Source organism: Pithys albifrons, chromosome 2 (assembly GCF_047495875.1).
Source record: "Pithys albifrons albifrons isolate INPA30051 chromosome 2, PitAlb_v1, whole genome shotgun sequence".
NCBI lineage: Eukaryota > Metazoa > Chordata > Aves > Passeriformes > Thamnophilidae > Pithys > Pithys albifrons.
In genome coordinates this window covers 86,086,255-86,103,092 of record NC_092459.1, presented here as the reverse complement: position 1 = coordinate 86,103,092, position 16,838 = coordinate 86,086,255, and the positions used below count along the sequence as shown (strand labels likewise).

The 16,838-nt window shown below is 36.8% G+C and overlaps 1 protein-coding gene across 2 annotated transcripts in view; it reads left to right on the top strand.

The window, feature by feature from the left end:
• The window catches only part of BTBD9 (BTB domain containing 9), a 119,483-nt gene that overhangs the window by 70,933 nt on the left and 31,712 nt on the right, over positions 1-16,838 (top strand). For both annotated transcript variants that reach the window (XM_071576701.1, XM_071576710.1), the window contains exons 8-9: positions 2,879-2,988; positions 13,532-13,721. In XM_071576701.1, coding sequence (XP_071432802.1) covers positions 2,879-2,988; positions 13,532-13,721 — 300 coding nt within the window. The remainder of the gene's footprint in view (positions 1-2,878; positions 2,989-13,531; positions 13,722-16,838) is intronic.

The window sequence follows — 16,838 nt, the reverse complement described above, 5'->3', positions numbered from 1 at the left end:
AGTATCTTTCTGGTGTTATTATAGTGAAGGATTAAAATGACTCCTAGAGTATGCATATTTTTATACTTTGACACATCTGTCCTAAGCACTGTTCTGATGTAGGCAGCTGAGCTTTGGTATTAGTGGTCCTCCAGGGTATCCACAGCTGAAACAGTGGTATGCTCTGCAGCAGCTGTTATCTGAATTAAATGTGTCAGCTGTACAAATTTAAAGAGCAGAAGTAAAACGTAATTTAGTTTTTCACAAAGGTATTTGTAGCCACAACAGAGTACCAATGTCATAGTTTTGTGTAAAGGTGAGGAATTGCTCTGGGTAAAACGGGGGAATGGATGAGGGCTGTTGCCATGTGGGTGCCTAATTAATCAACCCAGGGAGTCCATTCAAATTTTAGAAGTTTAAAATTCTACCAAGCTCCAGTAGAATATACTGTTTTCCCTCTAGTTTAAACAATTTTCTTGTTAGTGCAGGGAAAAAAACACAAGATTTTTCTGGTATATCTGTTGTGGGAATTTTAAGGCTATGTGTAGCCTGACTAACTGTGGCTACACAAGTCTGTGACATGTGAATGAAACTCTTACAGCATTTATGCTATCAGTATCCATTGTTCTCAAACAGGGCCAGAAAACAAAATAAAGGGGCAAAATTCTCTCGCTGCATTCCTGTTCACCTGCCCAGAAAGTACTTTTAAACACCACAAAGAGATCAAGTTTTTCTCTTTAAAGAACAATCCAGGAGTTTTGTCTGTCTTCCCCGCAATCTTAATGGTTGAGTGTAAGTCCATTGACAGTGGAGCTTGTGTAGCCATTGGATTGTAATTCTTTTACTCTGCAATCACACAAAGGTTCATAGATAACTTTATGTTGTATAAACCTGCTGCTGCTGACAGGAATTTGAACAATTTCTAATCTCACTGAAAAAAAATAAATCAAGAAGTTTGCTCTAGTGTTAAATTTCATAACACAAAAAAAATCTAAATAAATTAGCTTTTAATGCTAATTATGAAGCAGTTTGTTGTGTTCCCATTAATATTGTTCCTTTGTTTATTCTCTAAACTCTTTAAAGCAATGAAGCGTAACTGAAGGATGTCCAAGTATCTCTGCATTAGTAATACTCTGCTGGTCAGCCAGGAGTGTGTTCTATCCAAGCAGCACAACTCAATCAATACCTTTCTTGCCTGAGAGAGACGAGGGAGTCTCCGTAGCAAGCCAGCCTCCATGTGCACTTAAAAATATTCCATGATTTTTCCTGTGTTTAACTGAATTCTGGGCTTCTGAGGCTGGAGAGAACAAGAAGAGGTACCATTGTTGAACACTGGACATTACCCTTGTGTTTAGGGTTCATACTGTGATCGTGAATTGACTGAAGAAAGTAATCTGGTTCACATGGGCAGGTTTGGGGAAAGAACTGCTCTGTCCCTGACAGTCAGCCAAGATTCCTGTGATGATATTTGCAGGCACTTGGCTCAGTTACATTGTAAGGGCTAAATTCTGCTTTGCTCTTAAAACAAAGGTTCACCTTTTTTATGAATAATAAATATTTTGTCCAATTTTGCTACCTTATGTTTTCTACATAGAAAAACTTTCAGGAAATTTGATTTTGTGATAATTAATTTATCTGTGAATTAATATTAATTAGAGAATAGCACATAATTCTTTTTTGTTACAAGTAATGAGAATTGAAATAATTTCTAAATGAAATTTGGAGGTTGAACATCAGTACACTACATAGCTGTGAGGGTGGTTGTTTAAAAAAGAATCACAGGACTCACAAATGTGTGTCTCCTTGGTATGCATTTAACTTGATCTGATGAGGAACACAAGTGAAAATTATGCTGTTGGGGAGTGGCCATGATGTTGGAAATGCAATTATACTATGTAAGTGAAAGATTGTTTTATATCACGGACCAAGGATATTGCTTAATATTCATGTGTTCTGGTACTTCTCAATGGAAGTGAGTTAATTTCAGGCAAAGTGTTCTGCAGGTGGGTAGCCTGTTTGGTGAGGTAATGGTATTCGGTTTAAGTAGTTTTCTATGTTGCTTGTTCAGCATTTATTGAGATGGTGTACAATAGTACTTTTAAGATTTTTCAAAATTTATAGTAAGAACTGTTGAATCTCTTCAGAAAATGCAGAATTGGACTGAACTGAGGTTGATGATTGTTTATGGAAGGTGAAGCCTTCAGGGTAATTCGGCAGGTGAATAGGTCACAGTGTTCAAGAGGAGCTCAATTTGATTTGCAATTAAAGTGTAGAAGTGGAAGTTACATAACCAGGAGTGAAACCCAGAGCTAGTTTTGTTTCATAATATTTGAATGTTCAGAGATTTTTTTTCATTATTGATAAAAGATACAGGATATCAATATCTTTGTTGATGGATGTCCAGTGTTAGTATTAGAAACAGTCACAATAAAATGGAATTAATTTTTGGCTTCTGAAGAAAAGCCTGACTGATATGCTAGGTTTGTCCTGGCTCTATGAAATACTTCATAGTGCTGAAAATTTGTTGGTAAAAGGATCATTATTTTTATTATTATTATTTTATTTAAAACTTCTGTGAGCGCACATATGCACTAACAGACAATTTCTGAAGAGAAAGGTCCTTCACTTTGCTTTTCTTGGCAAATCAAAACCATTTTTAACAGATTTCACATCTCTTTAAAGATTTTTTTTTTTCCTTCTTAAATAATACTGGAGCCAGCATCCTGATGAGTTGCAAACTTGCTGTGAAATTTATTGTATTTTTACTTGTTTTTCTTTTTTTAGACAGTCACTGAGTTCTTATGGGTCAGCACGTTATAGTCCAACTGAATCAATTATAATCTAGTGCACAGGAGTTTGTCATATTTAACTTGTACTATTTCCCTTTTTTTCCCTATAGGTATATTCGAATTGTTGGGACCCACAACACAGTGAACAAAGTTTTCCATATTGTGGCATTTGAATGCATGTTCACAAACAAATCCTTTACTCTGGAAAAAGGTCTGATAGGTAAGAGATAAAACTGTTTTCCTTTTACAGGAACTGTTGCAAATGCTTGTCTTTTAAAGCTGACCATTGCTGCACTCTTACTCCACTTCTGTTTCCATGCAGAAACCTCTAACTTGACTTAAACTATGATTTAAGCATAGAATTAGTTGGGAAGTCCTTTAACTTCTTTGAAATTCTAGTTCTGCGGATTAATTAATGATGCTGCAGGAATGCTGAAATTCACATTTCATCAACTGCTGCTGACAAAGCCACTGGTAATTGAGTCACTCTGTGCTGACAATCTGATTTTAATTTTCATGTCATAGTGTGGTTGGTCTTGCCTCCCAGGAGGTTAGCCTGAATTCTTTACAAGAATGGAGTAACCAGAGCTATTTATTGCAGTGAAGATGGATTTGGGCATTTAGGGACTGCTACATAGCCTGGTTTCAATTGCTAAAAGTAAACTCTCATGTGTTTATTTTCCCCCAAAGACTTGTAGACGTGCTTAGCCATGGCAAAACGTTATATTGGCTACTATTATTCTCAGAACACCATGTTGATGGAGCTCTGTGAGCTCTGGACAGCTTATATAATGCTGATTTAAGTACCTTGACATTGCTTAAGGTAGAAACCCCCAGCAGACCAACACTTCTGAATGATAAAATATGTCACAGTAAGATCTAATACCAGTTTTTTTGAGTAGTTCAAACAGGGTGGCTTCTGTGCTTCCTTCCATATAAACTCTTGAAAGTCAGATCTTGAAGTTCATTGGAAAGAGTAGTATGTGCTTTTTAGTAGTTGTCTAGATGGCATTTCCCCCAGTTTATTACTTCTGGCATGAAATTGAGAATTTCAGCAAAATTCTCGGAGTTCTTGCTGATTTTAAACATGTTTCAAGTATACATCTATGAGACATGGAAGGGAGAATTGTTTACAAAACAGGATGAGAAGAAAAGTTTTTAGAAGGACACATCTATTTATTTTTATTTCTGAGAAAACTATAGTATTTACCTGTGAAAAACTGAGATTCAACTCCTTCAACCTGCTCCTTATGCATTATACAAAGGCATTGCATAGTTACACTTGATCTCATGAAGTTTGATGTGAAATTCCATGATGTTTCTTTGGAAGCATAGAATAAAGTAGCCTGGCAAATCACACTTTACTGATTTTTATGTTCTATAGCCCCAAATTGCATAAGCTGTCCCATAATGCAAATCAAATAAATTCCCTTTGGTTTAGGCAGTTTGCAAGTAGCATTGCATTACAGGTAGCATTGCAATTACTATTGACAAGAGAATAGAATAAGCAGTAAAGAAGTAAGTGGTAAAGAAAGCGTCTACCTTCAGTAAGATTTGTTAAAATCTTTAAGTTAATTTCATATTTAGCACTGCCAGATATGAATTTTTTAAAACTTCAGAAACAATCAGAGTTACTGTGTACAAGTAAGTGTTGCATATGTATGTATTTGATACCAGATTATCAAGCTTATTTAGCAAATGCTTAATTTAGGACTCAAATAACATGCCTGCTTTCTTGTCTTTTTTTTTTTATGTTAACAAAGTTTGTTTGGTCATAACTGCAGGCAAAGCAGTTTTTTGGAAGTGTATTTGTACTGTAATTGACTTGTCCTTTGTAGACTCAGTTATATCTTCTGACTGAGGGATCATTTTGGTGAGACAAACTATTTGATCTGCTTTAGCATTTCATAAGTTTCAAAGGTAATCTGGGGTATGGAGACTTTATATGGCTTTATTAAAATTTCTCCATTTGTGAAAGCGTTTTTGTCGTTACACAATCTTACAGGTAAAAAGGGTTTGGACAGCATAACACTATCCATTGCTAGAGTGGGGTTCAGTGAAACTGCTTTTTTCTGTGTGGGTCAATCAAGCTGTTGTGTAAGTCATTTGAAGTGAACAACAATAAGGAAAGAGAGGCCTATAGGTCTCTCATGGCGTTTTATATTTAAGGGATGCTGGTCCATACAATTAATAGAAAATTAAGAATTCAGTGGGTAGTTACTTGAAAGCAGGATGTAGACCATCTTCTAATTGTAAATGAGACAGCAACAGTAGGATACATGACCCTCCAGAATTTGTGGTGAGAAAGGTACAAATAGAAAGGTTTAGGGATTAGTTGAGGGCAGTCCAGTGTGAAAGGGGACAGGGGCATAATGGCCATCAGTATTGCCTGTTCAAAAAGATTTTCAACAACTTTGAACCAGCAGAGTGACCTTATATCAATTTCATACTTTTTTTTCCAAACCTCTGAGGATTACCATGAGGTACCATATTGTCTGACTCCTGTGATCCAGCAACCTGTCCGAGGTCCACTTCTGTAAAAACTCTGTACAACCACCAATAGAGTAGTTAGCACAGATTTATTTTATTGCTCTGATGAGGATTTGTAATGTTTATTTCTGTTTCTGTTGTAACTGGGTAAAGTGAACTTAGAGCAGTTAGGAAAGTTTCAGGAAACATTTGAAAGCGCAGTAATCAGAGAAGGTTGCTTTTAAGCTTGGCTGAGTATAGAAGCTTTCATCTTCAGCCCTTGAAAAGCAGTTCATTGGGTTCACTGCTTATCCCATATGATATTAAATATGGTATTAAATTAGGTTAGAACAAACACAGCTGCTGTTTCTTTAACCTGTTGTTATTAAAAAAAAGAAATACTGGTCAGCCCCTGAAGCCCCTACGGCCCTTTTCAGAAGGACCTTGTGACCCTTACTGCTACCAAAACAACAATGAAGATAATATGCAGGGACTTCATCATTTGAAAACTCATTCCAGAGACATAAAGCCTCTGAGGTATTTGTTTAGGGATCTTATGTGGACAGTTAAGGGTTTGGGTTTTTTTTTTAAAGCTATCCAGATTGATTGGAAAGCTGTATATACAAAGAGGGTAATTTATCAGCTCTTACTACTGATACATAATATCTATGTAATGACTACCACTGTACAGTGAAGCTTAGAAGGCTGGTAAACAAATAATAAAAATGAAACGCTGTTTCATGATAACAGCAATTTTATGTTGTGTTTTACATGCAAGATCTTAATGGAAAATTTTTGACTTGACATACTACATTTAAAAGTTAATGTGGAAAATGATTTATGTGGTTACTTTGTACAATAGTGGTTGTGGTATTGGTGTGACCCAGTGATAACTGAGTAGTAGTTTTGAAGTAGAAGTAGCAGAAAATGCTTCTTTCTTGCACTGTCTGGTATTTTAGTGTTAGTTTACACTTTGCTGTTTTGTGAAATGAGGTAAGTGACAAAAATGAATTCCATCATATAAAATTTTTCCCTAGCGCAGGTGTTAGGGTTGAGATACAATTTTCTTTTTTGACACAGCATTATCTGTAAATGTGTAACTTTACAGTTTTACATATTAAATTCATGATATTGACGTAACTGTTTAATTTTACAAAGACGTAAATATTTTTTATCTCAAAATCGTAGTGCTTGCTTTTAATGAACTTCTGCTTCTGAAATTTTGAATGGTCTTTAGACACTAATATTTAATCTAGAATCCAAAACAAGAGTATTTTCACAAGCAAGAGGCATACTCCTTTGCAGGTGGAAGCAGTGCCTGGTGTGATGGGATGTATTTTAAAAGCTTCTAATCTGCCCAGTGGCAAGACGTTACAACAGCAGGTGAAGGACTGCTGCTGTGCAATACCTCTTTTGGTTTCTGGGGTTTTTTCCCCACCTAAATATAGGAACCAATTCCTCTTTTCTGCCTCAAAGGGAAAAACTCGATAACCTGACTTAGTCCTCTGTGCTGAGGGGCAGTCAAGGACTGTGTGGGTGTGTGAGTTTGACCAACTTACTGTCCAATTTTGAACCTGGTTAAGGTCATAGGAAGTGCAGTGTGGAGGGCTTGTCCATGAAGGAGTGTTTATCTGTAGTCTGTCTCAGTCTATTAGACTGTCTTGTAACTTGTACATTAGACACGAAAGGGAGAGCAGTGAGTAATGACTGAAGAGCAGAGGATGGATATAAAACCCTGCAATGTCCTTGGTCAACCTCTGGGGAATGCTTTCAGCGCTTATGAATCACTGTGAACCTTCATTTGTGTGCTGTTCAATGCCTCAGGAGAACACGTTTGAAAAGGGAAAAAATTATACAAATAAATAAACATTCACTTGGTTTTTACTCTTATAATTATTTAAAACAAGACAAAACTAAATGTGTAACAGCGAGAAACCAGTCCTATCAGTTTCCTGGTATGTGGTTCAGCTTTGTAAAAGATTGCTTTGTCTCTCTCCAAGGAAGCAGTGAGAAATGCTATTTTTGTGTCTAGTTTAATGTTGATTTCACACAAAGCTATCATATTTTGTTACTTCTTTTTTAAAAGGTTAGCATTTTCAAAAGAGATGCAGACTTACCCAGCAGTGTAGGTCAGCTCTGCTGAAAGCATAGCCTTAGGAAATCATGAAAATTTGAAGATGATCTAAATACTGCAGGGATTTTTTTTCCCCTGTTTCTATAAGAAAGGACAGCCATGTGGTTGGTTTAGTTACTGGTACCTGTTTTTCAAGAGAGTTTTGCTCATATGGTTCCAGTTCCTTGTTTTTTCCTTTTTCTTTTTATATTTTCCATGGTGCAGCACGGAATGTAGTACTTCCTAAAACAATTGTTATTTCTGAAAGACTTCTTTAGGCATAACACTTTATGAAAGAGCCCTGTTAGCAACCAATTTGTTGGGAATTAAAAGTATAGCCCGTTCTAATGAATTGAATGCTTTTCTCCTAATTTATAGGCTCAGAAATTGTGAGCTCTAGCAGATACAATGTGAACAATCATCCTTCTCTCAAGTTTTTCAAATCCAATTTCTGACAGTTGGACTCAGACAGGTATTAGTGGGGTTTTTTCTTTTGCAGCTAAATATGGCTTGCAGAAAGCTTTTCAGTGAAACAGGTGGAAATGCTATTAATATTTTTTGAAGTTGGTAGTTCTTGAGCTCTTGATCAATTTCTTGATTGAAGATTCAAATTAAATGCAGCAACTTCATCAGCAAGTCTCAACTCAAAAAAAGTAAGAAAGTGTGTGTAGAAGGAGAGACAGGACTTTGTGACTGTACTTTTAACTAACTGAAAAGTTCGTAGGATCCATATTTTTTCTACCATGTAGCAAGTAAACAAGGGCAAATTCATATACTGAATAAAGATTATACTTAAGTCTTTCGGCATACGGAAAATAATGAAAATAAAATGCCCAATATCCTTTTATTTAATACAGTATGGTCAAACCCTGGAAAAACACTTTCATCCTTAATATATTTTTTTTTCTACTGTCAGCTTTTTATTTTCTAGCCATCACTTTCTAGTGAGAAAACTTAAGCCAGCTTGGTAGATGTCCAGGTAGAGAAGGAATGCAATTTTGCAGTTAAATACAAAGCAGTTGAAAGCTGTACCTTCAACAGATACCATCATCAGAGGAAAATCACTTCTTCATATTAAGTGAAACAAAAATTCATTTATTCAAGTATAATTCTTTGTTTATAATTTCTTCATAGTAATGATTTGTGTCTTAGAGAATTCAGTAAAATGAATAGTTGTGTTGCAGTGATAATAGTTTAGCTGAGAATGACTGTTGCCCAGAGTGCAGTATAAATATATTAAACAGTCCATAATGTTTTAAATTGCTACCTTCCTATAAAATAAGACTGCATAGTAAATCTGCTGTTTATTTTAGCACTTGTTTTAAGGGTCATTAATGGCTGGTTTTTAGCTGGTACAGAAACCCACTTGGTTCTGTTCCAAATAAACAAAAAGTTTATTTGAGGATTTTCTATTATTTCCCCACCCTTTCACATTACCCAGTTGATTTAAGTTACAGTGGATGGACAGAAAGCAACAGCTGATCTGTCCAGAATGGGAGATGAAAGGAAAACACCCTATACTCACATGTAGAAGCCAATTGGCAGTGGCTGCATTAATTTTTTTCCGAGTACTTCAGGAAAAAAAATTCCCATGAAAAATCAAGTATGCTAAAAGGAAAAAGCAAAGAACTTAAGGAGTGATAAGTAGATATGACTGAGGCTACAACACACTTCTGGTAAATTTTATCCTGGAGGATTTCTAAGGACAGTTGAATAAGATATCTGTCTTATCTTTAAATATAGCCAGTACAGATGACCTTAGGCCATGTCTTGAAAATTACAGTCCTTTATAAGGATACTATTGCTAGAATTAAATATACTGCCAGCTGTTCATTGCTTCATACTGCAGCATAAGACTAGGAGACAAGAAAGTAAGTTTTAATAAATGTTTGCTGCTGCTGTCCTGTAACCTCAATCATCTTTTCCTTTTGTTTGCTTACAGAATCTATATGCTTTACTCACACACATCTTTTGTGTTCCATAGAAGCAAATCAGATTTTTCAGGGCAAAACTGCTGTATGAACATGGGGAAAAGAAGCAATTTCCATATTTGTAATCTCCTCTTTTGTCTTCTTTTACAGTATTGGTTACTGTAAAACATGGATAGCTATTGGATAAAAAAAAAAAAAGACAGGAACAAAAATAGAAACAAGACTGTGGGTTTTGGCAGTATGTTTTTGTAGGCAAATGACCTAAATTGAAGCAGAAATTCTAACGGGAAAAAGACAGAGAACCAGAAGACTTTAAAATACAGCACAGAGCGGAGTCCCCACCAGATGGTCTTTTTAATAAATTTCTCAAGTGGATATAAAGGATGATAATGAACATTCAAAATAGGGAGTGGCAGACCCCCTAGAGAAAAAGAACAGTATGGCACATTCTGCACACTTCAGTTAGTCACTTTCTAATTAGCAATTGTAGGGAAGGCCACAGAATTATGCTAAAAAGACACCAAGACAGTTTGTGTGTGGTTGCTAAGGAGTTTGACTAATCAGGGTAACATCTTTGTAGGACATCATGGATTAGTGCAGAAATCTAGATGTGAGAAGGAGCAGGATGATGCTCAGAGAGCATTCAAGCAAAATACTGGTTGAACTGAGCTGCATTCAGGTAATGCCTTACATGCCTCAGGGCATGTCTGGAATATGATATGGACCCTCAACATGAACATTCATCTTGACACTGTCTTTGCCTCTATTTTTTTTAACGAAGATTTCAGTAAATTCCTTTTTGTACAAAAAGCAGCCATACCTAGAAGATGCTTTAAAACCTATATAAAAGGGTTACTCAAAGAAGTTTCCTTATTCCCAGAGAGGAGGGGAAGAAAAGGAAGTCAAGGCAAACTTTATTTCCATGCCAATACTTTTTAGTTTGCATTGTTAGTCTTTGCTTTATTCAGATTGTTCCCAGTGAAGTACTTCTAATGTCTACCACCTGCTCCCCTGTAAGAATCTGGAAATTGTTGAATGCCTCTTTCCAGTAATGGGGGAATCAAGAGATTTCTAGAATAATAATGTGGTGGGTTTACTAATTTTTTATGAGCAAATAGAGATGGTAGTACATTTGATAGCACAGTAGCTTTTTCTGAAATGGTTGCTTTTCCACTGCCTTGGATTATTACTTGGCAACAAGCTTGCACTTTTTTCCCTTGTGTGTTTAATGGTTTTTTGGTTGGTTGGTGGTTTTCCTAAGATTATGCTCCTGGTACCAGTAGTGCAGTTAAAACACAGAATCCCAGCTCTTTGTGGAAAATTATCTCTTTTTTTGTGTGCTGGAGACTCATACAGTAGCTCTGAAATTTCACATAGCTATGTTTCAGCCATGTTCAGATGTAGTATTTTAAATACATATTTTACAGACAAGTACTAAAAGTATGTAATTAAGTTATTGATGTTCAGCAGGCTTAAAATGGTACAGTTTGTTTGTCCTTTTTCAGAGATTGGCACACAAAATTTCAGCTTCTTTTTTTAATGCTGCCTGTGCTGAAAGAGTTCTTCTTATCGTTTAGATGAACAGTCAGGACTTCTAACATTTTCCCCCCCAAAAAAACAAAGGCTCAACAGTCAACCTTGGTTTTCATGTGTTCAGAGCATTATTTTTCATCCTTGTTAATTTTAACTTTTTGTTTGAGAGAGGGAATAGAGTTTGAGAAGCTAAGGAGGTTACCTAAAAACTGAGCTTTTGGGGAAAGTACTGGACCTGATTGGGGCATTCTAAATGGCTTTGGGTTTTTTATGTTACCTGTCATTCTGCTGGAATGTGACATTCAAAAAGTTTAGGACTCTCTCTGAATGACAGATGGAAAGTGCCATACTTGATCAAGTGTTAACAAAGGGAAATAATAGGTAATTCCAGAAACAAGCATTGAAGCATTCATAAATGTGTAGAAGTGCTGGCAGAATGCTCTGTGCATAGGAGAGTACACCTCCTTCTTACAGTGTGCTCCCAGAGGAGCTCCTGTTGTTGAACTTTGATGAAATTGCTAAAATGATGTCAAGTTCTAAGTATATTATGACCTCGGTTTGATTTGAAAGGAAGGGGGAAACTACTGAGCATTAAATGTATATCAAATTAGCAGGACTAAGTGTATACAAATAGAGTATTCCTCTCCTTGGAAAGTTTCCTATAAACTAGCACTAAAGTTGCATCCTTTGCTAAAGAATAGCAATTCTCAACACTACACTCTTTTTATTGCCCAGTACTTACTGTTCCTCTACTTCTAAAAATGCCTAGTAAAAGTTTGTATTACTCTTTATCTAATTTGGTTTATAACAGCAGTTTCCAATCTAGAGCATTCAGTTCTGGATATGCCAGGGAAAAGGAAGAACTGAAGTTAAATGATGCTGACACATGGACCGCAGTGTTGGATATGCAGGAGGGTCTGTAGAGGTGAAAAGAGTTGATTATAGATGTTGCAGCACAAGATAACAATTTAGAACTGGCCTATGCAAATAGAATTGTAATCTGCTTTTTTTTTTAACTGAAATTCACTCCTTCTTGTCATGATTTTCCTATAAATGCTTTCACTAGTTTGAAAATTTGAGTTTCCTAACTTGTTCATTTTCCCTGTAATATTCCAGTAACTGTATATAAGGTGAATGAAAGAAGTCAGATTTGATATTCTGTGGTAATGCCTTCAGCTTTCTTTGGTATAACTGGACTACTGCATGCTGGCATTTTCTGTGGGTGCATATAGGATAGAAGAAAGAATTATCCATCAAAGATCTTTGATGACATTAATGGGGAGATGATGGCAGGAGTACTGTATAATTCCTTCACTTACTCCTGTAGGGAAATCATTATTCTGTGTTCCGGCCCTCCTTTTTTCTAGAGGACGTGTTCTAAGTAGTTTATTTTATTTTCTGTTGGGATATCATAATTTTTTTTTGTGGCATTCAGTCATACCTTTTTCCTGTGTCTTGACTGAATGACAAATACTTCTGCATTTGCTGTTCCATTGTCTGACAGACCTGTTGGTCTTTCCTTTTGTAGTCCAATACTGGTATTGAAGGATTTTATAAGTATTAAAAACACATTTTTATTTTCCATTTTCAGGGGTGCAATTTCTGATCACAGTCAGAGAGACTGTCAGAAGTACCAGTGTTGAGAATAGTCTCCCGAGCTGTTATACTTCTGTCATGACCCGCTCCTGGGAAGGGAACGGGGGTAACCTAGGCTGGTTGTTATTAATCATTCCCTTTGGAGTGGATTAAAGTGAAACGACACTATATAGTCGGTGTTTATTTAACAATTCCGTGCAATGTGACATAGCGGGGTGGGGAAGATGCAGAGGGGGAAGAAAAACAGGAGATGAGTCCAGGACAGCAGGGAAAAAGAAGAGATAAGAAAAGATGAGAATGAAAAGGTTACGTAGTCACAGCCTAGAGATCCAGCGTTGCATCTCAGCAGCCCTGCAGGCCATGGTCTCCATCTGCAGGCGATGGGAGCCAGGAACAGAACCCAAATTCCCAAAGTCACCAGTCCATTTTTATACCCTCAGCATGCCTTTTGCACCTCCCCCGAGGCAGGGGGTTGTTTTCCATGAAGCAGTGTTGCCAGCCAGGCTGCAAACCCCCAGTATTCGCTGGGTTCATGTGGAGGGCAGGCCAAGAGCTCTTCTTGCCTCTTCAGGGCTGGACACTTTTAGCATTGGAGGAAGGGATGGGCCCAACTGCCCATCAGGTGTATAATGCAAAAGTCAAAAGCCTGCAAAGTCTCTTAGAATACATAAATCATTAACCGTTTCAGTCTCTGACAACTGCAAGCCCTGGTTTTGAAGAATTCGAATCCTGACTACCTACAGCCCAGATCAGTGCTTTAAATGTTCTCCCAGTTTTTTCTCTGTTTCTATTTCTTTGTTCTTTTGGGGGTAGAGAGGGAGGTGTCATCATGAAAATTTCTAAAGTTTTGCTGGACAAGATACTTTTCCCCAATTATATTGAAGGAGTGCTTTCATATCACCAACACTGAAATCTATGTTAATTTACCAAGATATTCTGGGATTAATGCTATAAAAATTATCTGTGCCACTGGTTCATAGTTTATGTTACATGAATTGAATTTCCTTCTGTTCATCATACTGAATTTTTTTTTCAACCAATCCTTTTTCAGAAATAAAGACCATTGGTATTTGAACTGTTTTCTGACTGTGTCTCTGTCATCTTGTGTTCTTAATTCACAGTTCCCACTGAAAATGTTGCAACAATTGCAGACTGTGCCAGTGTGATTGAGGGTGTAAGTCGCAGTCGCAATGCCTTATTAAATGGAGACACAAAGAACTATGACTGGGATTCTGGATACACCTGCCATCAGCTCGGGAGCGGAGCCATTGTAGTGCAGCTGGCACAGCCCTACATGATCGGATCGATACGGTAAGAGGGTTTATTTTGCTCTAAAGAAAGGGCCACAGTGAAACTTGGGCTGAGCAGTTATTTTCTTTAGAATATATGACATTTGGAAGCAACGTTAATTAGGGGGCTAGTTTAATAATTGTCATTTGGCTTCTTACTTCAGTATAATAGACATGTTAAAAATTATATGTGTGAATTGCTGAGATACAGCAGTGCAATTCCTGAAAATATTACATTACAGAGGCTTAATAATAGTAACAGTCAAATTGTAAGTTATATACTTATTTTAAAATCAAATTTAATTGCAGTCTCACTTGTGTTTAAGTAGGTGCAGCTCTGCTTATCCACTTCATTGTGAAAGCAATTTTATCGAAGAAAATCATCATCTCACCCAGGTTTCTCTTTCACTATACAATTAGTGCTAGTTCTTTCTTGAATATGGAGGGTATAATAAAAGTACTGTAACCTTCATATTCCTTTACAGTGTTGAATTAATGAATGTGTTGAATTGAAGTTCATTGGGCTATTTCTGCAGTGAGTGTATCTCTATGAAGATGAAAGTTTTGACTAACGGAGAGACCTAGGAAATAGATTGGAAAGCAGGATTTTTCACAGGTGAAGAAAGACAAAAATATTCTTGCAAACTTCAGATTCTCTGACTATGAATGTTTGGCATTTTTGCTTTGTAAAATGAGGCATGCAAAACCTTGCCTTTATGCCTTTCTGGCATCACATTCTTTCTAAATTTAGAATATGAAGGTAGGAACTTAATTTGCAAGCTCTGTGACAATGAAAAAACAAGAAAGATTTCTGAAGTCCAGAGTACCAGTGAGCAAAGGCTGAAACCCCAGGTGAGTGTCTTACAACAGAGAGCATGTCCATAAGTACATATTGCTTGGAGCTCAGTGCCACCCAACTGTTAAGAGTTGCCTTATCAAACTGACTGATGAGCCAAGTGAGACTTGAGAGCTCTTTTATAACCTTATAATCTGTTTTGTGTGTTTTGGTATTGGCCTGTGGCATTGTAAAACTTTGAAGATAAAAATATAAAATTGGACATCCAGGCAAACCTGTAACCTAACAAAAGTACTGTTTTGTTTGTATGGTAGCTATGGATGTTATCCATAATGCAAGTTTGGCTTTGTTCGTGCTGAAACAAGCTGAATAAGTGTATTTGGCAGCTTTGGGCAGTCAATGTTTTATGCCCTTCAGTTTGATGTTTTTAATGTTCAATTAAGTATTTCATCTCAGTTAGAAAACCAGGAAAATGCAATATTTAGATTTCTTAAAATAGATAAAAGAAATGTAATTACATAATTTTCATGCAACTTAAAACTTAAGCAAATGGTTTGGCCACATGAAAAAGTAAGAGAAGAATACACTGACTAAAATGCAGTTTTCTCAGTTCATAGTCTCAGTCTTTGACTGTTTTCTGACATATTTCAGTTGGTGATTCATACCATATTTTCCAGTCAGTGAAAAAAGCCTGACTTTCCTACATTGAATACTATGCTGGTGTTTATTCTTGAGCAGAAGATTTTTATTAAGTCTTACTAGTAAATAATGTGTTGGCTGAACTAGAATTTTGGTTGCCAAGAAATGATAACCGTATAATCAATCAGCAAGGGTGTAGAGCAAATTTTAAAAAAGTAACCCAAACCTGATGCACTTTAAAACTAATAGGCATTTAGTGATTTATGTGGTATTGCATTGCACAACTGCAAGTTCAGAATCTCATCTTTCTTTGTGAGTTTTCCTGCATGTACAGTACAAACAAGATAAATAGCTGACTTTAAAAAAACCACAATGTTATCGTCTGGGGTATCTTCTGACAGAGGAGAGTACCTGCATTGCCTAGAGACAGAAACCTGCCTAGGAGAACAAGTGTTTTGACTTGCAGCTTGAGTGGCAGGCATGTCTATTGCCCATCATAGGCAGCCAAGGGAAAGACGCCCCTTTGAGTGAAAAGTGAGGTGACACCAAGGGTCTGGAACATATTCTATATTGTGCGGTGCTAGAGGTGGTGACAATAGTGTCTTTATTTAGCATCAGGTAATCCGTGACTGGTACAGAAATTATATATGAACATATAGTAGAGCAAAAAGTTCTAATATTTCTTCTTAATGAAAGCAAGATAATTTTTTTCTTAACACAATGTCTGCCACTGATGGAACTGTATTCCCTGCCTGTTTTCCTGCTGTTCGCTTGCTTGAAAACTTCCTTGATCTTGCACTTCTACCTAACAGAAGAAAATTCCATGAGCATTTTCTTTAGGCTGGCAGTACACTGTGACTGCAGAATCATATGAATTGCACTGCCCTCAGAAGCTGTCATTAGACACATGGGATTGGATTCTAAATTAATAATTAGGAATTAGTATACATATCTTTTTAGTTCAGTAACACAAATTTGCCATTGAATATATTTGTTTCAGGGAGGGTAAATACTTGAGTCTTTGAAAACAGAGTAGTATCTGCTTTTAATCTATAGAAACTGAAATACCACAGGAGAGAACCTCTAAGACAGAACATGTTACCATGGCAACTAAATTCTGAGTATGAAAAAAACAGAAGAGCTCTTCGTACTCAAGTATGCTTTAGAAATGCCCAGAGAGTTTAAAGTTTCAGGAATATATATTTTTATATATGCTTTCTGCCAGAGTCATTCATTGTCTTGGAATCTTAGCACCCTTCAGGTTGGAAGGGACTTGAGAAAGAAGACATCTAGCCTAGCTTGTTGCTCAAAGGAGGGTCAGCTATGAAAAAAGAACATCCTACTCAGAGCTTTATGCACTCAGGTCTTGAAAACCTTTAAGGAAGGAAATTCCACAACTTCTCTGGGTAGCCTGTGATAACCTGCTCTTAGGTAATGGCAAGCACTGTCAGGTTCCACCCCCACCCTGGGCCTTCTTAGGCTAAACAAGCCAATTCCCCTCTTGCACAGTGTGTGTGCTCTAACCTCATGACCATTCTGATGGTCCTCTGCTGGAATTGCTCAGATGTATCACTGTTGTATTTGGATCCAAAATGGGATTCAGTGTACCAGGTATGATCTAACAAGTGTCTAGTAGAGAATAATCTGATTCCATTGTTTTGCTGGCTCAGTTCCTGTTGCTACAGCTCCATATGCTTCTAGCCT